Raw genomic sequence first — 22,372 nt, 5'->3', positions numbered from 1 at the left:
GCAAAGATACCATGTGAGGCATAAACTAATGGCAATATTAAGTTAACAGTGTACACAATTGTGTCTGACTTAATTATACTATGTTGTATTATGTGTTTTTATTGTTTGTTAGGTTGTAGTTGGTAAGTATTATACTAGTATAACTAATAAATGAAGGATGAATGAATCACTAGTTTGTGACAGTGACATGACAGAAATATGTTGGGATTTAAAGTGATGGTAAAAACAAGCATCACATTGTAGGATGTCATTTTTTTATGGTTTCCACTTTATCTTTAAGAAATATATGAAATAAATATACTTTTATTTATGATACAGTTAGTACATTTAAAAAGTTATCAGATTACCATCTTTCGGGGGAGCACCTGAATGCAGCATTTGTCACGGTTTAGATCATCCGCTAAGCATGGCGCATGCGCAGTAGAAGGATGTCTGGGAGTGTCTGAGCGGCTCGTTGGACGGGAATCCAACCCGCAGTCGCTGAAACCAGGAGCATCTGCATGAACAATGAACCGGCTGACTCGAGGAAGGAAATGATTAGAAACGGAGATGAACGGGATCTCTGAGGAGTGTCGAGGCGATGGGATTGTACAGCAGCAGTGATTTGCGTGGATAAGTGCGGTGTGAATGACCTCTAACGGTAACAGGGTATTAGTAATTTCTAAGACTTTATTGTCTGCAGACTGAGACTGATAGCGTTACATTGTGTTTGCTTGTTGATGAACTTTCACAGTATTGTCATTAAAATAGGCGACACATCTAAACCTTAGTGTCTTAGCTTTTTTATTTCTATGAATGTATGATTTTTTTTTTAAATATTCTAGGCTCTACTACCAAAGTACTGAACACTTACAGCAAAATCTTTATTCCAAAAAGAGGATTTTTTCTCCTGCATATCACTTGTGTTCTGCAGCTGAGCTTTATTCAATCACAGCAGATCACCTTTAGATTTAAGCCAGCACGCCACTGACTTTTTGTTTTAAGACACTGGTTGGTGGTGGCACAAGCTGCTGGGTGTCATGAGTTGGCCATCTGTTGTGGAAACCTACTTTAAACCTGCAAGCAGATTAACCAGCGTTTAAAAAAGGTCCAAGACATCAGTCAGGACGTTTTGTGTGTGTGTGCCTGGATTACTGTTGGAGGAGGGATGCTGAGGGCCACCGTGGGCTCTGTGAGTCAGGAGAGAGACGAGGAGCAGGAGGATGAAGGCGAAGAAGAGCTGAGGGATGGAGGGGTGCCTTTCTATGTGAACAGAGGAGGCCTGCCGGTGGATGAGGAGACTTGGGAGAGGATGTGGCGCCATGTGGCTCGAATACACCCCAATGGTGAAGGTTTGGGGAAGGAGATCCGGGCTGCCACCGACCTACCCAAGGTAAGAACGTGAAACGAGCTACAGCTGGTTATGATAGGGAGTAACGCTGCATGCTTGTGAAACTTACACATAGTGGAAAAGCAATTTACACCCATGTGTTGTGGGAAAATGTTGAGTTACAGTGTCACTATGCAGTCCCACATGACTAATAGAACCTCAGAAAGCCATGTGCCTCTAAACCCACCTCAAATACATTACTATAAATGATTATTTGTGCTCATTAGTCCTTTTTTTTTACCTCTCATCACGTAGTAAAATACAAAGCCTTTTCTGTTCACAGCACATTTAAATGCTACAGATGATTCGGACAGAAGAATAGTTCTTTTTCATTCATTCCCCCACGTGAGTGGTTATAGAGCAATTAAGATAACTCTTGCCATCGGTTACGCCGCATACAGAAGAGCACAGAAGTCACACAAGACTACATTCTCCAGAGACAATGAACATTGGGATTGTATAGTGGTGATGCAGTTGTTTGGATGTTCTGTCCCACAGATTCCAATACCGAGTGTGCCTACATACCAACCTACCACCACGATCCCACAGCGACTGGAAGCCATACAGAAATACATCAGGGAATTGCAGTATCCTTTGACTAAGCTGGTACAAGTGGCAGTAATTATTGAGTAAATGTTTTTGATGTAATATATAGTTAGATAAAGTACATTTAGTAATCCCACTGACCCACTGTTGTGGTACACTTTGATAAATATGGGCCACACATTAGAAAGTAGGCCACTGTAGATACTATATTCTATATTAAACTTGATTTCCTGTCAGCAGCAGCTATTCATCCATAATTAACCAACAATCTATGAATATCACAAAGCACTTTAAGTGGTCGCCTCTTCTTCCTCGCTGCATGCAGCAGAGTGTTCTCCCAAAGCAGTTTCACATCGCTGTGTTATGGTGTGACCTTAACTGTGTCCTACAGGTACAATCACACGGGAACACAGTTTTTTGAAATTAAGAAGAGCCGGCCTCTTACTGCGTAAGCACATTTTCTTTTATCCAATACTGATGATCATCAGCGATAGTCTCACAGAGCTTTATGGCAGCGGTTACAGGATGTCTGCGACAGTGTTTGTTGATTTCATGTGGTGTTGCCTGTGCTGTGGATGTGTGGATGAGCTGGGCTTTGTGAGGAGAAACCAGTGTCAAACTGCCGAGGCCTGGAACACAATATTCCGGACCTTACTTTATTAGATTTAGTAGCACAAATTTTATTTCTCTGCCTCATGGAAAATGTTTACTGCGTATAACCATTAGCAGTGTGGTCATGTCATTTGTAGTGCACTCAGTAGTGTACTAGATCATGAATAACCAGTAAAACCTATGAGTAACTGTTCAATTGTTCTGCATGCACAGGTTGATGGACATTGCTAAAGAGATGACACGGGAAGCTCTGCCAATCAAATGCCTGGAGGCGGTGATCCTGGGGATGTATCTTTACAGTGGCAGATCATGTTGCATGATGCTTTATGGTGTACTGTTGTACATTTCATTGCAGTAATTGTAGGGACCTGCAGTGTTTTTTGCACTAGACATGGTGTTACAATGCTGTGATGTGTTCTTTTTTTTTGGCAGACTTACCATATGTTGTTTTTCCAGATTTTGCTCAAGACTCTGGAGTCAAAAATTGAATTTTTCTTGACCCAACTTCACACAGTTACCTCACCAACAACATGCCAGGTGTGGAGCGCTTCCCCCTCAGCTTTCAGTCTCAGTTCTCAGGGAACCACTTCCACCACATTGTGCTGGGAGTCCACAGCGGGGGGCGTTTTGGCGCGTTGGGCATCAGCCGGAGGGAGGACCTCATGTTTAAGCCCCTGGAGCTTCGGACACTGATGGACTTGGTGCAAGAATTTGAAGGAGCCTACAGGGGCTACTGGCACACCCTGCGCAAAGTCAGGATTGGCCAGTACGTGTCACACGACCCCCACAGCGTGGAGCAGATAGAATGGAAACATTCGATACTAGATGTGGACAAGCTGACCAAGGAGGAGCTACGGAAGGAGCTGGAGAGGCACACTCGAGACATGAGGCTGAAGGTACAGCATAGTGGCTCAGTTTTCATAGGAACATTGCAATCTAAGCATAAAGCAGATGTTTTTTTTCATGTTTAGCTTTTGCTTTACATTTCATTTGTACTCAGTTACTCTAATTGCGCTGCTGACACCAGCACAAGCTGATGGAGTTCTTGCAGGACAATGATGTGAAATATCATTTGTCCTAGCGGAGGGGGCTGCCCCTCCTAACAGCTTATTAGATTTCTCTTGATGTGCTGCGTCTTCACGCGCAGTGACACCGAGCTGACCTGCTATTTGAAGAGCGATTTCTCTCAAACGATGCTCTCTCATCACCTCTCATGCTATCATAATAAAGGCAGCCTTGATGCTGAGCTCTGTGTAATAAAACTAATGTGATGGCTTGACTCTGCTCTGCTGTGCTTCACGCATGGCTGGCTCAATCCATCAATAGCTGATCTTTTACAGCGAGGGCTCCGCACAATCACATTAAAATGCACATAGACTGGGCCTCTCCCTGTACAATGAGGACATACACATAGTTAACTCGCCCGCATGTGGTGTTTTAAGGTGATTGAAATTCTGATGTGTGAACTGTTCTTGCAGATAGGAAAGCCGGCACCGCCTTCCCCCACCAAAGACAGGAGGAACAGCATGGGCTCACCCCACAGAGTACCAAACAGCCCCGTACGCAGGATCAGCCGCGTGGAGAGACGGTATGATTAATCATGTGCTCCAGATAACTTTGTTCATCACTAAAAATACAGGCCCCGAGGATACTAATGACATGTTTTGAGTCACTGGAAAATATTCGGACAGCAGATGGTGCAAGGCAAATGAGAAGTCGACTTAGTCACAGTTTCCTTCATCTGTGAATAAAACTCATTCTCTCGTGTTTGTCTTGTTGCAGTCCCTCCGGAGAGAAGAAAGTTTTGGAACAAAAACCGTCCGCAGACATGAATGGATACCAGATCCGAGTCTGAAGAAGAAATCTTAGCTTGCTTGTAAACTTACAAGATACAAACACACTCGTCTCATGGATTCATTGATTTCCCCTCAATTCTTTGTACACACATTGGCTTATTCACAGGATGCAATGTTGAATAGGTCACCAGCAACTTTTTTTCTCAAAACAAATGCCTCATTCAGCTTCCCTATGTCTGTGTCAGAGGCGTTTCCTGGAGCTGTACTGCAGATAGTAATTGGTGCTGGCATACGTTCTGAAATGATAAAAAATGTGCAGTACTTTGTAAAGGTTTTTAAAAAACTGCTAACTCAACACAACGACAACTCTTCCCTGATGTTGGGCAAGACTACCACTCAGTGTAAATGTGCTACTGGACATATCATAAGTTTCTGTGGTTTTATTACATTCAACTAAAGCTCTTAAGGCTCGTCTGCAATCTGTATCGTCGTACTGTAAGTGTGCAAATACATGTAATGTGATTTTAAATCCACTTAGGCTCTGCTGGGCAGCAACTGCTTGTGTAGTGACTAGTTTGCAAACCACTACCCTCGTGCCTTGTATGAAAATTCAAAGAGAAGAAAAAAGACTTTTTTGTATCCAGCCCATTATTCTCATTGCGTAAAGTAAACAGAAGGCAGTGTAATCCCTGCTCTTCCAAAAGACTAAAAATAAATGAAATAAATTGCGAGAGACAGTTCTCTGACATCTAATATCCAGATGCTAGTATGTTTGGCATGCTATTTACCTTACTGAGATGTTGACTGAATATGAGATTGAATACACAATATAGAGAAGTGTATTTAAGAGTATAAAGGCATCTGTTGAGTGATGAACATGAACTATCAAGGTGGCAACGCAGGTGACTGACCTCATCTGCATTTAATGTAGACCTAAAGTCAGTTTATATGTACTGTATGACTGCTTTATTGTTTCTATCTTTAATTTGTAGCAACTTTATCCAATATTCCACTTGCCTTAAGTGGTATCCAAGCAACTGACTTCCATTTAAGATGTAAAGAAGTTTGTTTACAGCACTTTTATCTGCATTTTGTATTTTTTTTAATCTGTCATTTTATACTTCCTTCAGTGTTGGTTATCACCAGTGGACCACTTAATATTTACCACACACTGTTTTCAATATGTTGCCACAGCCAACATTTTTATGTGTACAGGACTGTAGGTGTTTGTCCATTTTCATTTCAGTGCTCTGTAACACAGTTGTTTTGTACCAAAAGACTTGATTTACAGGATCACAATAAAAGCTCTCTTGGATTGTGGTGACACAACAATCTTGTCTTCAAAAAACATTGTTATAAATGAATGGTTATGTATTGAAATACCTTGTCCATATTTAAACAGTACATGTCCAAACAAAGGCCAGAAATTTAGTAGTATTTAGTAGTATTTAATCAGTAAGTGCTGTAATTACTTGTCAGGCAGGGAATGGCACCAGTTTTCTGTCCACCGATAGTTCAAACTGAGCACAGGATGTCCTCAGTTGAAAGGCAGCTTTTGGCATCAAGTCAAATGATGACGAGAGCAGACTGGGGAGATCTCTTAACACTATCCAAAGGTTTAGACAAAGGCAACTTAATGCCAACAACTCCATAAAAGGGAAGAATAAGCCTGTGTTTGCAGCAAAACAGTGTCACAGTATCTATGAGTATCTGGTCAGTGTTTGCTGCAGTCATATAAATAATAGCTGTAGTATGCTGGCAGCATGTGTTTTCAAGATCAGGAATCCTGCTGTTTAATGGATCCCCAAGTGGACAGATGCAAGTGCACCTCACAGCGCAGCCATCAGCTAATACGACTTAATGGCTGCTGCATTCAATAAAAAACGGTCTGCAAGGAAGCACTTTTCATGCATAGGCCAATGTTACAATGTACTACTGTAAAACCAGGTGTGAAAAACAGAGCGCAAGTGAGCTTAAAACAAGGGTTCGCTCATGTTGTGGCTGTTTCCTTGGTGAATTATGAAGCGATAAGTCATGATAAACAAATGTCCTCCTTACCTTTCAGTAGATGCCAGATGTCAAACTCTGGTGTTAAGATGGAGAAACACAATGACCTATTTGTAGAAAAAAAAAAACTGACCTACTTGCATGCATTTACTGCCACAGGGGAACTAAAGACACTCAAACTCAAAGATGATCGTATTATACAGAAAATATATTTACATAGCTCACTCAAGAGTGAGTGAAAGACATCCTGCTGATGGGAATCACCTTTGCAGACATTCTACAGCCAACATGACAGAAAGCTTTCTTACTGTGCTCCATCATGCGTGAAAACTCCACTATCTACATAAATTATTCATTCATGTATCAAGCAGACACACCCACAAACTAACAGACATCTTCTCCCTGACGAACTGAGTGCCTCAGTCTAGTAGGATGAGGAAAGGTCTGAGAACATTCAGGTCACAATCTCTGCACTATGCAGGATACACAAGGAGCCAGACAACAGCTGGAGGATTTATTGCTGATGGATGCTTTTAGGTTTGCTAGATAAATCCAGGAAAGAGCTATAAACTCTGAAGCCTGCAGGCGAGTGGACGTATGTTAAAGGGCAAGAATCAGCCACAAATTAATGGAAAATATTTATTTCAATATATTTTGCCATCTGAAAAAAATAGAACTGACTCATAATCAGAGAAATCTAATTCTTTTAAAATAAGCAGCTGTCAAAATCAAAATGAACACATGCCATGGTTTTTTTTTTAAAGAACTATAACAGCATCGTCATTAATATGATTTGTCACATCTCAGTCAGAGCTCTGCATTGCATTGTAAAAAAACACGTGAAAACAAGACTAGAATATTGGCATCCATTATTCTTCCTGGCTCTTTTCAACACAAATATTAACTTCTATTAAGTTAGAAAACAGATTCTGTGATGCCAGGAGTGAACCACAAGTAATACTATTCACACTGACAAGAACAAAAGCCAAATGTGTTATTTGAATTATTTGAACAGAAATATGCTCTGCTCTGGCATCTCTTTCAGTTCACACAGTCTTTTCTGTCATGCAGCGTTTAAGTCCAGCTGGAATTTGGCCAGAAGACTGAGATGGTCAGAGGGGAATATGTCATTGGGAAGGCCCCTCATTGACCACAAGACATCCTCTGATAGGAGGGAGAGAGATCCAATCAGCTTCAGACCCTCGCTCACAAAGTCAACAGCAGCTGAGAAAACAAACAAACAAATCAGTTACTTACAGTAGCAAATCTATTCAGAGCTGCAACACTGTCCTATGTGTCATGTCCTAATACCATGATCAGCGGTGAAGTGTATACGTCTTGGAGTGTAGAAGATGTAGTCAACAGTTGCTCCCATTTCTGAGTGCAGAGTTGTGACTTCTGCATTGCCAGAGCCTGGAAGAATGTGTTTGTAGACCGACTCCAGATCTAACCGATGTCTGATGGTGTGTCTGAACCTGTGGCATAAAATTTATGATTAAAATCACACCTCAATTCCACCTAACTGAGCCTTTACGCACACTTTTTATACCTTTTGTACATCACATATTGTGAGATAGGTGAAACTGAAATTTATCGGTTTTGTTCATCACTTTTGCAAAATGCCTGAATGATGATGGCAGACTGACCTTTCATCACAAGCCTGATTTCCACTTGAAACATCTGTGCAGAAAAAGAAAGAAGCCCTAGATATTCATATCGATATGGTCAGAAAATCTGTAAGTGATGTTGTAGTTTTTGCATATTGTAAGACTACCTGGTACGATGTCAGTCACGCCCGGGATCAGCTCCAAGTCCAGAGGACGAACACATGCAGCTGGACAGAAGCGCAGCTTCATCAGGTAGTCGTGGCTGTACTGACATTTCCCTAAACAAGAAGAACAAATGAATAGGAGGTGACAGGACAGAGGAAATGAACTCATTCCTTGGATTGAAATTACAAAAATAAATCCATACAATACAATGCATTCTACAATTTCAAACACTGACCTGGTTTCTGGCTCTGACTCTCCGATTTCTCCTTGACAGTTGTGTATTGGCAGTTGTCAGTGATTCCCAGACAGCTGGGCCACAGGGGAGCATACAGTCTGTGAACATAGGTTTTGTACGACAGGTCCTCCTGACCTGATATCTGTTGGATATGGATGAATACATATATGGTAACAGAGGTCATTCCTGCAAGAATCATAACAGAAAATATGCAACAAATATCCAAATATAATTATTCCAGACAGTCATGTGGGAGAGGATATTTTCCAGGCATTGATTATAACTAGTCAGTCTTTGCACTGTTTTAGTCTCACCATGAATGCTGGTAGACCCTGGAAGTAGAGCTCACCGGTGGTGATCAGCTGGTACAGAGGCATGTGGGGGATGGAGTTAAAGTCCCCACACAATATAAGATTACAGTGTTCGCCCTTGGCCTTACAGGACTTGACCACGCTGTCAAGTTCTGCCAGTATTATGGCCAGCTGAGCCAGCTTCACATCACCCCTCCTGGGGTTGAAGAGCAGGTGGGTGTTGGCCACACAGAGGGGTGGGCCCTTGGCCTTAACCTCTGACCCCCGGGTGACCACTGGCTGAAGCAACAAAACGATGCCAACGTTGTGCCGGTCCAGCAGCTCTGTCTCAGACCTGAAGAACTCCAGTGGGGTGACTGATAACTCAGAGAAGCAACTGCTACGATAGCAGGTAGCACAGCCATCTGTCTTAGTCCCGGTACGCCGCTTGTACACGCAGGTGTAGCCTGGAGCAACAACATGAAGACATCATTCTCATAAAATGCTATAAATTATTGTTACACTCTATAGCCTCAAACGGCCTACCCATCTGAGACAGGACTGGATACAGCTGTTCATGGTAGTGGTTCTCCTGAACCTCTTGAAGACACAGAATCTACACACAGGACATAAACAACTCATTATTGGACACCTCCGATTGGATATAAAAGTTTGCCATTTTGACTTTCAGAAATAAACGGTGCATTCCACTCACATCTGGAGCCCATTGAACTATTTCTTCCAGTAGCAAGCTGCAACGGTAGGTCCAGTCCAGCACCTCCAGGGGGCAGTGTGTGTACAGCTCTTGGTTGGCTTCCAGTAGGTCCTGTGCAAGGATGTTGTAGGACATAACTGTGAAGTCCATCGTGGCCTTAGTGAATGGCAAGGGCATCAGGGCAGGCTCTGCTGCAGAGGCACTCTCATCCATCTCCTCCCACACTCTCCACATTACTGGGTTGAAAACAAACACATATATACAAATTTGTGCAAACTGACAGCTGGATATTAAGCTACTGGTAAGTTCAGACACTACAGTGATAAAAGATTCAGATCCTCACCTTCAAAAGGCACCAACGGCTCTGCTGGAGGGTAATAGCTGGCTCCTGGAAATTGCCACAGTGGGCACTGCACTTCTTCTGTCAGGCCAGGTCCTGCAGGAAAGTGCCAGCCAGTTTGTGCGTCATGTTCCCCGCTGAGTTTAAGGTGGCTCTGAGAGTCAGACAGAAGTGAGACAAACAGTTGGGAGCTCTCCCCGCCGTGCATTACATCAGCAGCAGGAGCTACATATTCATCCCAACATTCGGTTACTTCAGCTGTAGTAGTATGAGCAGGATTCATCACTGACTCTTCCATGCTTGGTATCTGTATCTGTTGCTCTACTAGACAGATGGTTGCTTGTGGACTGGGCTCAGCTGGAGTTAGTGAATCTTCCATACTTGGTATCTCTGCTTTTTTCTGCACCTGACAGGTGGTTTCTTGAATACTGTCCTCTGTTTGCAGGCACTCTAACTGTGCCGTAAGTTCTTCAGTTGGAAAATTATTTCCATCCTCTGTCTTCTCAAACGTTATTTTCAAAATATCCTCTTGCTTAGGAGCTTCCAATTTGTCTTGTTGTGGCCCATTTCCGGCCCCTGCTTCACTCTCCTTCACCGCCTCACTCATCTTTGAATTCTCTGGTTCTTCATGCAGAGCAGCCATCAGCTGTTTTCTGTCCAAGTCTTCCTTTTCCACGCTTGGGTCCGTCATCCTTTCTTTCGTTTCTCTCTTCGTCCCACTGCTTTGGCCGACCCACTGGTCCAGCAGGGCTGTCTGAGACTGGGTGAACTTTTTGGTCGCGATAACGCCACCATCCCACACTGCTGTGCCATTAACCACTGCAGGAGGGGGATCCTTCTTTGAGGCCTCTGCAAGACAAGAAGGCAGTTCACACTAAAAGCTGAAACACACTGACACACACACACACTGTTAAATGCAACATATGTGCATGTTGTCCAACTGAACACAAACTCTTTTATTCCCCCCGGTCATAAGGAACATCAACTCACTCTCATAATTCAAGCCTGCACTTAAAACCCACCTGTTTTAAATAGCCTTTTCCATCTGATTCAATTGCATTGTCCTATTTTAACCTGTTTTTAATGTTGTATTCTTGTAATTTGATACTTTTATGGTTCTTTTTGTTTGTTTCTGTTATTTTCTGTCTACTTTTATTTATTGTAAGGTGTCCTTGGGTGACAGAAAGGACGCCTATGAAATAAAATGTAATATTATTATTATTATTATTATTATTATTATTATTATTATTATACAAAACAGTCACACGTGGTGACGTCGTGACGTCACGAGGGACGTCGAATAAGTGGCACCTAAAAAAAAAAAAAAAAAAAAAGTCAAACAGGTGCAAGCTAACATGTGCGAAATTATTATAAAGGTGAAATTATCCGCACAATGTGCCACAAGTTTCACAAAATAGTAAATATTACCTCACACTGGAGGACCATGACAGAGTCTGTCGTTTTTAAATCACACCACGCCGCCTCAGTCAAGTCTATATTTAGCAACTGTTAGCTCCTGACAGCTACTGAAGTCAAACACACACACGTAGTTTTGATTTAACCCGACGTCACACAGCCGACACGGACATTTTTAAACACTTTGTGAGATTTACCTGACTGCCGGCCGCTCAGGTACCGTGACAGCGGGTACAGCGCGTAAAACAACAAGCTGCCAATCATGTTTCTCTAATGGGGTCAGCGCATGCGCGTCCTGAGCTGCTGCTGCTGCAGCTGCTGCTGGTGAAAGGTAAGAGGTCAAAGCAAATGTCACTGGCTTGTTTTTCCCATGCATGTGTTTTTTTTTTGTTTTTTTTATGTGTCTTAAACATATATATACACAGTTACATACAGCATTCTATAAAATGAAATATGATATAATAATATGTCATGTACTGAAGTTCCTTGATGATAACGGCGTGGCTGTGTATCAGAGGGAAATGAGCAGGAGTACAGGATCACAGACTTCATCAGCTGGTATAATCTCAACCACCTCCACATCGACACCAGCAAAACAAAAGAGATGGTGATCGACTTCCCGGAGGACCACACCGGTGAACATCCAGGGATTAGATATTGAGATGGTGGGAGCATACAAATACCTGAGTCAAAGTCATCTCCACTTACTGAGAAGACTGAAGTCCTTTTGAGTGTGCAGGACTCTGTTAAAAACTTTCTGTGACACTGTAGGGGTATCTGCATTATTCCATGCAGTCGTCTGCTGGAGAGGGACAGAAAAAGACTCGCCAAACTGGTCAAAAGTTGCAGCTCTGAAGTGCTGAACTGCCTGAACTATCTTATCTTATATTATCTTGTCTCATCTTATCTTATGAACACTACAGAGGGACTATTGAGATCATCCTAGGAAGTGTCATCACAGTGTGGTTCTGCAGTTGCACTGTCTTGGATGACGAGGCCCTGAGGACAGCTGAAAAAATCATCGGGGTCTTTCTCCCGTCTGTCATGGACATACACGCACTGCCTGATCATCCAGAATCATTGTGGATGATCCGACACACCTTTTCCATTCATCCAGAATCATTGTGGATGATCCGACACACCTTTTCCATAAATTCCTCTTCCTGCTGCCCTTAAGGTTCTGCAGTTTACGGACTAATATCATCAGGATAGGAAGAAGTTTCTTCCCACGGGCAATCAGACTGTAAAATAACAGCAAAACATAAAAATAACAATAGTCACACACACATACTGTATATCCATGCACATTTTGGATCTTTATTTTTCTGCTGCTACTTAATTTGATTCAATATCTACCTCCCTATATACCCACTATAGTGTGGGTATATATATATGTGTTTTATTTTTCTTGTGTATATATATATATATATATATAAAAAATAAGAAAAATATATGTTTTATTTTTCTTGTGTGTATATATATGGTTTAAATGACAATAAAACTAACTTGACTTTACTTGACTCGACTACAACATCCTTAAAAATTATATTTCATGTCAAACCATATAATTTCACATATTATGTCATGCTGTACTTACAGCTTTTCTTGGAGTTACTAAAAACACAGCATTGTAAACACACTGAGACATAAATAGTTAATGTCACTCCACATGACACATTACCTGAGGGGTAGAATTACCTGCCGGACAGCATGGGCCTATTTCATTTCACAGTGCTAGGCTACACAGAAGACACTGGAATAAATGAGCAAATAACCCGAAGGCTGTATTCCCTTTGTGTCAGGGAGATGGTTTCAAACAGGACATAGGCTCTGACAGCAGACAGCAATGTCAGCACTGTCTTTTGAGTCTCTCTGCTTAAGAGATGATGATTTTCCATCCCCAACTCAACCCCAGTACACAGAGGATGAGTTTGACACCGACTTGGAGTCGGATGGTAAGTACGTTAAATTCCTTCTTGGTTAAATACAGTATAAGTCGTTGTGCTGCAGATACTGTAAAGCTCTAAATGTGTACTATTTTTCATAAAACACTGCAAATAAATGGCTTGTTTTGACAATGTGTTGCTGTGAAACATACATTCATCACTTTATGTATAAACAAGGGTCCATAAAGTGGCTATATACTCATACTGTATGGGTCACTCATTTCCAGAAAAAGAGGAGAGCAACAAGCAGATGTCAATATCTGAACTGTACCTCCAGGCCTGCAAGCTGGTGGGCGTGGTGCCAGTCTCCTACTTTGTACGTAACCTTGACTCTACAACCATGACCCTCAACCACCATGGGCTAGGACCTTTGGGATGTAAGGCACTTGCTATTGCTTTAGTGGTAAGTTTAAAAATGCAAGTGTGTTATTAAGTGTGACTTTTTAAATAGAACATTTCTGACAAGTTATTTTTGTTTTTAGTCTGATATGCATATCAACACTTTGGAACTGGCTGACAGTGACATTCAGGCTGAGGGAGCCAAATACCTTGTGGAGATGTTGAGGGCTAATTTCACCATTCAGCACCTGGTATGTTGGACTGAAAACCTGCCACTAGAGGGCACACATGCTTTTCAGGTGACAAATTTACTTGACTCTTACAGTGGTGTACTGTACCAGCATCTGTTTGACTTTCAGAATGTGTCCAACAACGATCTTCAGTCTGCAGGAGCTGAGTATGTGGCTAAAATGTTGCTGGACAATATTTCATTAAAATCTATTAAACTTTCAGGTAATGTGCAAATAAACAACATCTTACTGTACTGACAGTAGGGTGATGTACTGAGAATAGACTATACATGATAATAGGTCAAGCTTCCTCCATTTGTGTGTGCTTAAGATCAGTAAATCCAACAACAATAGACATAACAGCTTCTTTTGTCTCAACAGGAAATGGATTTACTGATGATGATGCTAGATATTTTGCAGATGCCTTGTCGGTAAGAGATTAATAATCATTTTAGTTGTGGATTGCGATTAAGTAAGTAATGTTATTTACTTACCTCTGCAATTATTATTCATATTTTTACATTCAGACCAATTCCAGAATAAAGGAACTAGACCTGAGCCATAATGAGTTTTGTGGAAAAGGAGGGGAACATTTGGGACAGCTGCTGGGTATGATAAAATTCACTCAACTTAATGTCTCTGTAGATGTTATCAAATGCATTTATAAATCAAGAAAAAGTGGACAAAAACATTCAAGTATATTCCTCTGATTTTCCTTCTGTTTGTACAGCAAACAATGAGGGTCTTGAAGTGCTGGATCTTAGCTGGAACCATCTTAGAATGAAAGGGGCTGTGGCTTTTTCTGCTGGACTTAAGGTATGAATGTATACAGACATCTTGGTATATAACATCACTGCCTTGGTAAATAACATCAGGTCAAATTCTTCATATTTAGGTGAATATGATGTTAAAATACCTCGACTTATCATGGAACGGTTTTGGGAATGAGGGTGCCCTGGCCATGGGAGAGGCCCTCAAATTCAACAACACTCTGGTGCACCTCAACCTCAACAACAACCGCCTCACCAATGAGGGTGTCGGCATGCTGTGCAAGGGTCTTGAATTCAATGATACGCTCAGAGTCCTACTGGTGGGTGGATGAGGTTATGTTAAGCTAACCTGCATAATCATTATGCCTACTGATACATTTTAAGGTGATGTTTTATTCTCTTATACTCCTGTAGCTGGCTTACAACTCTTTAACAGTAGAGGGAGCACTGGCCCTGGTTAATGTGGTGAAGAACACACCTAAAACTGCCTTGGAGGAGATCAACATATGTGTGAGTTACTGTGGCACTGTCTCACGTCCTCATCTGATTGTCCTAAAAATCATCTTTTCACCATTTGTTTCTACCTGTTTACTAAGCAGAACGTGCTGGTAAATGAGAATTTTGTGCACCTGTTGGAAGTGACATGTCAGGAGCATCCTAGTCTGGATGTACAGTATGGAGGTGTAGGAGGCTTCATCTCTAAGAAGCCACCAAAACGTGTTGATCCAATGAAAGTCATCCAGGTCTGTTTGGTCACTAATTAACACCAATTGAGAATAAGTAGCCCTAAAATGAAAATGAAATGAATAATAATGTGAAAATATAATCTCAGATATCTCATATTATTGTACTCTTTGTAGAGTTGTCTATGAATTTCGTATTTGTAAAAATGTCTTCAACCAATCTTTTTTTAAAGGATTATTTGGATCAACGCAAGCTACGCCTGTGGGATTTCTTTCGGAACATTGACAAAGATGGCACCATGCGAGTCCCTGTTGCTGACTTCAGGAAGGCAGTGCAGGTTTTCAAATAGTTTGATATATTGAACTATAGAGAGTCAGTGACATTTGCAGGAAGTATTGCACTGATGAATTTTACAGAATACCATGAAATGTCCTGAAATCATGCAGGATGATGAACTTGCTTCTGGCCATGAGTCCCTCTGACTTTTTCCTTCTGTTCTGTGAAACCATGATAGCAATCAAGTATTCCGTTGGAGCGATACCAGATTGAGGAGCTCATTCAGAGACTTGATCGTGACAGGACAGGAATGGTAGACTACAGGTGAGCATGCCTACTGTTTGCTCACAGACGGCAATTCTAAAATTGCTTCACAGAGTTGGCCTGTCATGTGTTTAGGGTTTATTGCTGCAAAACATTGAGTAATGGTGCTGTGAACTTTTACAAATGCTTGTTTTATTATCTTTTAAAAGATAGCATAAATGAACAAAGTGTATTTTGGTGCCATAAAGCAGTTTAAGCGGTACATTGGGTTATCTGTTGTTTCTGTGCAGGGGACTGGCAGATACAAGGAAGCAGATGATGAGGGATCACCGCCGCCAGCTGAGGAAGGTTGAGTCCCGTCAGAAGAAAGAGAAGCAGAAGAGTGACCGCATCCTCAAGACCTTTCAGAGTGCCGTGGAGGCGGTAACACCACGTAGCTCCATGGTCATATCTCCAGGAGGTGCCAAAGATGATTCAAGTGGCCCTCAACACTTCTCTGCCACCCCCCTTAGTTCTTGGCACCACATTGTCATGTCCAACAGCAGTCGCTATTCAGTCACTAATCTGAGCAATGAGCATGTCCACCTGCCTATGTTAGGAGGCACCACACCTTACCGCCCCACCAGTTCCCCAGCTATACGCTCCTACTCCCAGCCAAACCTTTTGGATGACTCCCCTCGCTCTGCCCCAGACAAGTCTGTCTCTGCCCAGGGTATACGTTCCGATCCAGAGATGGGCCACAGCAAACTAAGCCCCACTGCTAACCACCTGACCAGGTCCAGGCCTGCTCTTAATGGCAAGCAGCCCAAGGTTAAAGCCAAAACCAAGAAAGTGAAGAAAAAGAAAACTACAAAACGTGTAAATAAAGGCTCAAAGAATTCTACACAAGCTGTCAAGTGACTGTCAGACTCTGTATATTGTTATGAAATGTTATTATTCTTTTTGCCTGACATTGTTTGCTTTTTTGTTAAACACAATTACTAAATAAAGATAGATTTAAATTACTTATGTTGCTTCTAATCTCTGAAAGTAACAAACGCGTCTTTCAGTCAACATCTCATTCAGGTTGATATTGCATGAAATGGACCATTTGAAACAATATTTCACAACACTCGGGAACTTGGACAGATTGTACACACACCCTATCGTAATTCTTAAGATCCAGATGCACGCCCAAACAGTGAAGGATCATTTCAAACAAATTGTTTGCTGAAGATAACATGTCACATCTTGGCGTGTGCCTCTGCTAACAATGCTGTGAACTAAGACAGGTGCTGCAACCTGCAAGATGTTGAAACAGGGGATATATAAACCCCCAGAGACCCAGCCATCTCAATCATAGCCTCCCTGACTGCACCAGAATGATTGGCACTCTGTATTTCTTAGCGCTGCTGAGCTCCACGATGGCCTGGGGGGTATGTATGGCATGACTTAGATCAATTGATTCATCTTTATTCTTTGAGGCTCTAAGGTATGTTCATTCATTTTCTTTCAGAGTGTAGGCCTGTGGAATGAGGGGCGGAATGAGACAGGAGGTGGAAGCGGGGACAGGTGCATTTGTGATGCCTTCTTACCCAGTTCTACCTTTCCTATCAAAGACCTGGTGGTGGTAGAGCAGACATCTGTGGAGATCACACACAAACTGGAGCTGGAAATGGGGAAGGTACACAAGCATATTAGAAGCGTGATTAACAGATATATATATACATATAAATACATCTTTAAGACAGACACAAATGTGTACTTTTTTTTAACCTGACTTTCAGCTGGAAGAGTATGAGACCAAGCTGACAGTGTATGCAGAAAAGATCATAAAGTTGACAGTGGAAATTGAAAAAATAGAGAAGAACCCAGATAACTACAATGAGGCTGACATGGATGAGGTTAAGGTGGAGATTAAACAAGTGGAGGCTCTGATTAAAGAGCTGCAGATTTCCATCACAAGCAGCACCACTGTCTTTGAATCTCTACGTGTACAGGTAAGTCCTACTGATGCCATCACTGCATTAATTAGATAGACAATGCAGATCCACAAGCAAACCATGTGTTTCCTCTCAGATCACAGCCATGGTGGAGACGCTGGACAGGCTGGAGTTGACCTACGACAAGAATACGATTCTGGAGACCCGTCGGGAGTACACCAAGGTGCAGCTGCAGCTCGAGGAGTGCGAGAGACGCCACCAGGAGCTTTTTAACCCCAACATCGGTACATTTATTTACACTAATGTCCACATCTACACATCTATTAAGAGGTGTTGAATACCCATTAAAGGGCCTTAATATTAAAAACACTTTTTAATATAATGCAGTCAACACTACTGTAAACTACAACCTCAATATAAAACGTAATAGTTAAATGAATACCTCTCTGACAGTGTCAAAAACACTGAAAAATTATAAGCTTAAAACATAGAATTTATGGCACAGTTGTTGTTGTTTTAGATCACATTGGATTGTAAAAGTGTTCCTAATGAAGTGGCCACTCTGTGTAAATCTAAGCCCTACTTGCACTCATTTAACTGTATTTTCCTCTCTCTCTCTCCCTCCCTCTCTGCAGGTTCTTGCGCACACACAGGTATTATCAAAGTCAGCAAGCCTATTGTGAGCCAACTGAATGCCCATCTTAGTATTAACAACAAATACGGAGGCTGGGGGAAAGATTCAAAGCCTGTTCCTGACAGAGAATCTATGTACTGGTACTCTGGGTATTCTAGTGCTTCCATTGTAGACATTAGGTTTTACACTAACTACAAGAACCTCATTTTGAGAAACAACTTCCAGCATCACAACTTACACAGCAGCTGGTATGGTACAGGGAACAATTTCATTATCCGTGACAACACTCTGTATTATCAGATCAACAACCCGTTTGGGTTGGCCAAACTGAATTTCACCACCATGAAATATGAGTCTAGGGTGATTCCTGGGGCGAGCACCAGATTCTCTTACACTCACACCCCCAATCAGATCTTTGACTTTGCTGCTGATGAAACCGGTCTGTGGGTGACTTACGCTACAGAGGGGTCTGGTGGTCGGATGGTCATTGCAAAAATAAACGAACCTTCTTTTGGGGTTGAGGAGGAGTGGCAGACTGCCGTCTATAAACCAGGAGTGACCAATGCCTTCATGGTATGTGGCGTTCTGTATGCAGTCAGAACAGTTGATATGGAAAATGAAGAGATATTTTACAAGTATGACACCAAAACAAAACAAGACAGCTACATGAGTGTTCTGTTTGAGAGGTTCCAGGATAAGTATTACAACCTGGACTACAATCCCACTGACCAGAAGCTCTACATGTACAATGATGGCTATTATGTGAACTACCATCTGTGGTTTAACCACACAGCTACAGCCACTGTGGAGCCAGCAGTTGTCTTGATTTAAATCGTTATATGTGACTTACTTAAGTATGAAATCTTATGAATGAAGCATATCTTTCATTTCTTCTAGCATGCTTATGTAGTCATAAGTCATTTCATTTATTCTTCTTACTGATCACTAATAAATGATTTCAAGCATTACAAAAGTGTCAAGTGAGTTATTTTTTTGTCTAATGACTGAAAATGAAATTACAGCTACTATTAATTCAGCTTCCATTCATTCTTAAAAGTGCAGTATGGTCTCCGTTACTTAAGGATTCATTGCATTAAATAAAAGTAGAACTGATTCTGACTTATAATGATAAAAAACACTTTTTTGCCTGTTTTCCTATTTACTTGATCTATACATGAACTTATATAAACACCCGTACTAAAGGAGGAATTTGAATTCCACTATTACATGAGCATTTTAGGCAATTATTATATTACTATATTATTATATTATTATTTAACTGTTGCTTTCATGCATTCAAATGCTAGACTATAGGATCAGTAAATCAATTTACTGCACTGAGTTTTACTTTTCTTGGCATATATATAGCTTAATGGGATGGAGCCACCATTAACAGCAGCTTTTATTTTTCTCACACATTATTAGTGTAATAGTATCACTAACACTAACAATGAAAACAACTGCCTACAGCAATTTATTGCTATTAGAAAATATAATTTTTGCTTTTGAATACTTCAGTACAAAGGTAGTTTGAAATAAGTGAAGTGATATGTGTACACATACAAGTCAAACCAGCGCTAAATTAGTTTTTGGGAGTGTTCCTCCTTTCTTGTGTTCTTCAAGTATCTCTGGTGCTTTGCTTTGAAGTAGAGACTGCAGGCCTCCCTGTTCACTTGGCGCTGGAACATGCTACAATGATGGAGGTGAATTTAACCTTTAAAATACTACTATGTATAGTATAGAGCCCAGGGGTGGGTGATATACCCAAGATTGCCTGATGCCGACATTATGATTCTCTCACCGCTCATAACCATGTTCTCCTATGCAGCTATCAAGTTTAAATACTTAACCAACAGTGTTTTACAGGAGGATGATATGAACAACTATTCACACTTTTCTTTTTGTCTTTTCAATGTAATTTTTAATCTATGAAATCAAACTGATACCTTTTTTCACCAAGCTTTACTCGTTCAAATAATTAACAATCTACAGAACTTTTCACTACGTTATTTTTCTACTTCTTCCACTGTCTTCCAATTTTCATTAATAATTCAAAACCAACTGAGTCAAGTCTTCATTTTGATGAAGGTGGCTCAGAAAACAGACCATCTACTCCTGGTGTCCGTGGAGAAGATTTACCCCAAGTGGACAACGAGGAGCTGCAAGTGGCCCACATCACCAATGAGCTCCAGGTGGAGAAGAACAGAAACAAGCTTCTCCAAGAGGAACTGGAACAGCTCTGTAATTCATACCAACTGCTCAATGCAAAGTATGAAAATTATGTTTCCAAAATCAGAGAACAGGCTAATGCCCTTCAGCATGATCTCAATAACAAGATCTTGCAGAAGGAAGACGTGCAATTTAACTATGATGAAGCCACCGTTGCACTCCAGGAGGAGGAAGAGAAGAACAAGAGTCTCCAAGATCAAATGGACAACATGACTGTGTCACTCCATGAGGTCAACCTAAGATATCAAACTGATGTAATTGATGTCACACAGCAGGCTGACACCCTTAGGTCTGACCTCGAGAGGGAGCTTGAGCAGAAGAAACTCCTGCAAACAGCTTATGAGGATCTGCAAGAAGCGCACAGACTCAGCCAGGAGAAATTCTCTGCTGAGCTGGATGCAGAGAAGGAGAAGAACAAGACTCTCAAGCAAGAAATGGACAAGATCTGTACTTCACACTGTGAGATCAGAGGTATGAAACAGATGTCATCATGATGAGACAGCAGGCTGACACCCTTCAGCATGAGCTTGGTGTGGATGATAAGGAAATCAAGTCTCATGCAGACTCAGTGTCAGAGGGCTGGTGTGCGTTGAGGGCTGAGCAGGAAGCCCCCCCGTCAAAAGATGGCGGAGGAGATCACTGTCCTGAAGGAAAACAAGGAGATTTTTGGGAGAGAGCTGGACGAGCTGCAAACTCAGCTCGATGTTCAGCTCTCACTCCTGAAGCTCTCCACTGAGCTCAAGGCTGAGAGAGAGGCTCCCCAAATAATCACCATCCCTAATGCAGAGCCCCTTGAACCAACAAAAGAGGCTGAACTTCCAGAGGAAATACCGTGCAAGCAGCAGGAGACCATCAGTGCTGCACCGGCCCTCGAATCCCAGAGAGGGGCTAAGGGAAATCTTCTGTCTGGAAGAAAGTCCATCACTTTCTGGGGTTGAGGAAACCAAAGAGGTGGAAGAAGAAGAGGGAGGAGGGGAACTAAAACAACATCAAGTGTTGTGGGTTTTCTCCAGGTGCTCTGGTTTCCCCCACACGTCCAAAAACTCGAAAAAACAAAAACAAAAACAAAACAAAGAAGTCACTGAGGAGAAGCAATGGGAACAGCAGGAGACCATCAGTCCTGCACCGGCCCTCAAATCCTAGAAAGAGGCTGAGGGAAATCTTCCAAATAGGAAAGCAGAAGAACCACCATCTGTCTGGAAGAGAGCCCGTCACTTTCTGGGGTTGAGGAAACAAAAGAGGTGGAAGAAAATAAAGGAAAACAACATTTTCTCTGTTGAGTGAACACTTGAAAAATAATATCAAGGTAGAAATTACAAATTATACTGTACAAATTATTCAACATTTTCTACAATAATTTAAAGCCTTGGAAAATCATGCGCTGCTCTAATTAGGGCCCAGCAGAAGGCGCCATTGCTTTGCAACTCCATGTCTGCACTCAAGAGCCACAGGGAGCACTAAGCTCACACTTTAAAATATTCTACAAATTCATACAATATTTCAAAATATCCTACATTTCTGTCTTTTCATACAAATTTTCACAGCATTGGGCATTTCAGCAGAGGGCATCCACACTGTATTTCCGCAGGAAATGCAATTTTTCTAGTTATAATTATTGTTGATTATTTTCTGTCTCTTCTATTCCTGAAATATCTAACTGATTATTTTCACATACTCTAAAGAAAAGCACATACTGCAACATAACCAAAGCTTGTTCTTGTTCTTTGTCTGAAACAGTAACATTATTAGGCCTCTATTCCTAACCCAACAGGAAACAGGACCGATCACACAGATGGATGACTAACTAAATGAAAATAACTAAATAAACTGTCTTAATGAGGTGTTATTACAAGCTGTCAAAAAAAGCTTCAATGCACCTTGCAGAAATTTCAAAATTTATTCTCCAATAACTGTTTATGAAAGCCTTTTGCACAGCATGATATATCAAAATGTCTGCTGTAAAAAAAAAAAAGGTCTGTT

At 41.5% G+C, this 22,372-nt stretch overlaps 4 protein-coding genes across 4 annotated transcripts; 3 read left to right on the top strand and 1 right to left on the bottom strand.

Annotated features, from left to right (window-relative positions):
• The first annotated feature begins 413 nt into the window (after positions 1 to 413).
• Positions 414 to 5,637, top strand: vash1 (vasohibin 1). The gene is made up of 7 exons (XM_010733845.3): positions 414 to 1,372; positions 1,868 to 1,956; positions 2,307 to 2,363; positions 2,741 to 2,815; positions 3,042 to 3,423; positions 4,006 to 4,115; positions 4,310 to 5,637. Exons 1-7 carry the CDS (start codon positions 1,148 to 1,150, stop codon positions 4,380 to 4,382), a joined length of 1,011 nt encoding a protein of 336 aa, XP_010732147.1. The 5' UTR covers positions 414 to 1,147; the 3' UTR covers positions 4,383 to 5,637.
• Positions 5,638 to 6,991: 1,354 nt separating this feature from the next.
• On the bottom strand, positions 6,992 to 11,428 carry angel1 (angel homolog 1 (Drosophila)). Its single transcript, XM_010733930.3, has 10 exons — positions 11,296 to 11,428; positions 9,686 to 10,531; positions 9,343 to 9,578; positions 9,174 to 9,243; positions 8,652 to 9,094; positions 8,338 to 8,479; positions 8,105 to 8,215; positions 7,977 to 8,010; positions 7,642 to 7,805; positions 6,992 to 7,554 (listed from the first exon to the last, which is right to left on the bottom strand). Exons 1-10 carry the CDS (start codon positions 11,360 to 11,362, stop codon positions 7,394 to 7,396), a joined length of 2,274 nt encoding a protein of 757 aa, XP_010732232.3. The 5' UTR covers positions 11,363 to 11,428; the 3' UTR covers positions 6,992 to 7,393.
• A 1,494-nt stretch (positions 11,429 to 12,922) lies between these two features.
• Positions 12,923 to 16,530, top strand: lrrc74a (leucine rich repeat containing 74A). Its single transcript, XM_019272493.2, has 13 exons — positions 12,923 to 13,053; positions 13,272 to 13,447; positions 13,527 to 13,634; positions 13,743 to 13,836; positions 13,995 to 14,044; positions 14,141 to 14,222; positions 14,344 to 14,429; positions 14,509 to 14,703; positions 14,798 to 14,893; positions 14,983 to 15,126; positions 15,300 to 15,404; positions 15,582 to 15,667; positions 15,898 to 16,530. The coding sequence occupies exons 1-13, from the start codon at positions 12,945 to 12,947 to the stop codon at positions 16,505 to 16,507; spliced, it is 1,941 nt and encodes a 646-aa protein (XP_019128038.1). The 5' UTR covers positions 12,923 to 12,944; the 3' UTR covers positions 16,508 to 16,530.
• A 398-nt stretch (positions 16,531 to 16,928) lies between these two features.
• On the top strand, positions 16,929 to 19,138 carry LOC104921408 (olfactomedin-4). Its single transcript, XM_010733932.3, has 5 exons — positions 16,929 to 17,022; positions 17,103 to 17,270; positions 17,374 to 17,586; positions 17,666 to 17,813; positions 18,165 to 19,138. The coding sequence occupies exons 1-5, from the start codon at positions 16,969 to 16,971 to the stop codon at positions 18,992 to 18,994; spliced, it is 1,413 nt and encodes a 470-aa protein (XP_010732234.3). The 5' UTR covers positions 16,929 to 16,968; the 3' UTR covers positions 18,995 to 19,138.
• The last annotated feature ends 3,234 nt before the right edge of the window (positions 19,139 to 22,372 follow it).

The sequence above is a fragment of the Larimichthys crocea genome, chromosome XXIV (assembly GCF_000972845.2).
Source record: "Larimichthys crocea isolate SSNF chromosome XXIV, L_crocea_2.0, whole genome shotgun sequence".
Classification (NCBI taxonomy): Eukaryota; Metazoa; Chordata; class Actinopteri; family Sciaenidae; genus Larimichthys; species Larimichthys crocea.
The sequence above is the reverse complement of the archived record's forward strand: the minus strand, read 5'-3'. Positions and strand labels throughout refer to the sequence as shown.

Coding starts and splice junctions, on each gene's coding strand:
- lrrc74a (XM_019272493.2), top strand. CDS start 12,945: ATGTCAGCACTGTCTTTTGAGTCTCTCTGCTTAAGAGATGATGATTTT. Junction 13,837..13,994: donor AAAATCTATTAAACTTTCAG/GTAATGTGCAAA, acceptor TTGTCTCAACAG/GAAATGGATTTACTGATGAT. Junction 15,405..15,581: donor ACTTCAGGAAGGCAGTGCAG/GTTTTCAAATAG, acceptor AAACCATGATAG/CAATCAAGTATTCCGTTGGA.
- LOC104921408 (XM_010733932.3), top strand. CDS start 16,969: ATGATTGGCACTCTGTATTTCTTAGCGCTGCTGAGCTCCACGATGGCC. Junction 17,023..17,102: donor GCTCCACGATGGCCTGGGGG/GTATGTATGGCA, acceptor ATTTTCTTTCAG/AGTGTAGGCCTGTGGAATGA. Junction 17,271..17,373: donor TGGAGCTGGAAATGGGGAAG/GTACACAAGCAT, acceptor CCTGACTTTCAG/CTGGAAGAGTATGAGACCAA.
- vash1 (XM_010733845.3), top strand. CDS start 1,148: ATGCTGAGGGCCACCGTGGGCTCTGTGAGTCAGGAGAGAGACGAGGAG. Junction 1,957..2,306: donor AAATACATCAGGGAATTGCA/GTATCCTTTGAC, acceptor TGTGTCCTACAG/GTACAATCACACGGGAACAC. Junction 4,116..4,309: donor ATCAGCCGCGTGGAGAGACG/GTATGATTAATC, acceptor GTCTTGTTGCAG/TCCCTCCGGAGAGAAGAAAG.
- angel1 (XM_010733930.3), bottom strand. CDS start 11,362: ATGATTGGCAGCTTGTTGTTTTACGCGCTGTACCCGCTGTCACGGTAC. Junction 10,532..11,295: donor CCTGAGCGGCCGGCAGTCAG/GTAAATCTCACA, acceptor CTTGTCTTGCAG/AGGCCTCAAAGAAGGATCCC. Junction 9,579..9,685: donor GCCGTTGGTGCCTTTTGAAG/GTGAGGATCTGA, acceptor TTTTCAACCCAG/TAATGTGGAGAGTGTGGGAG.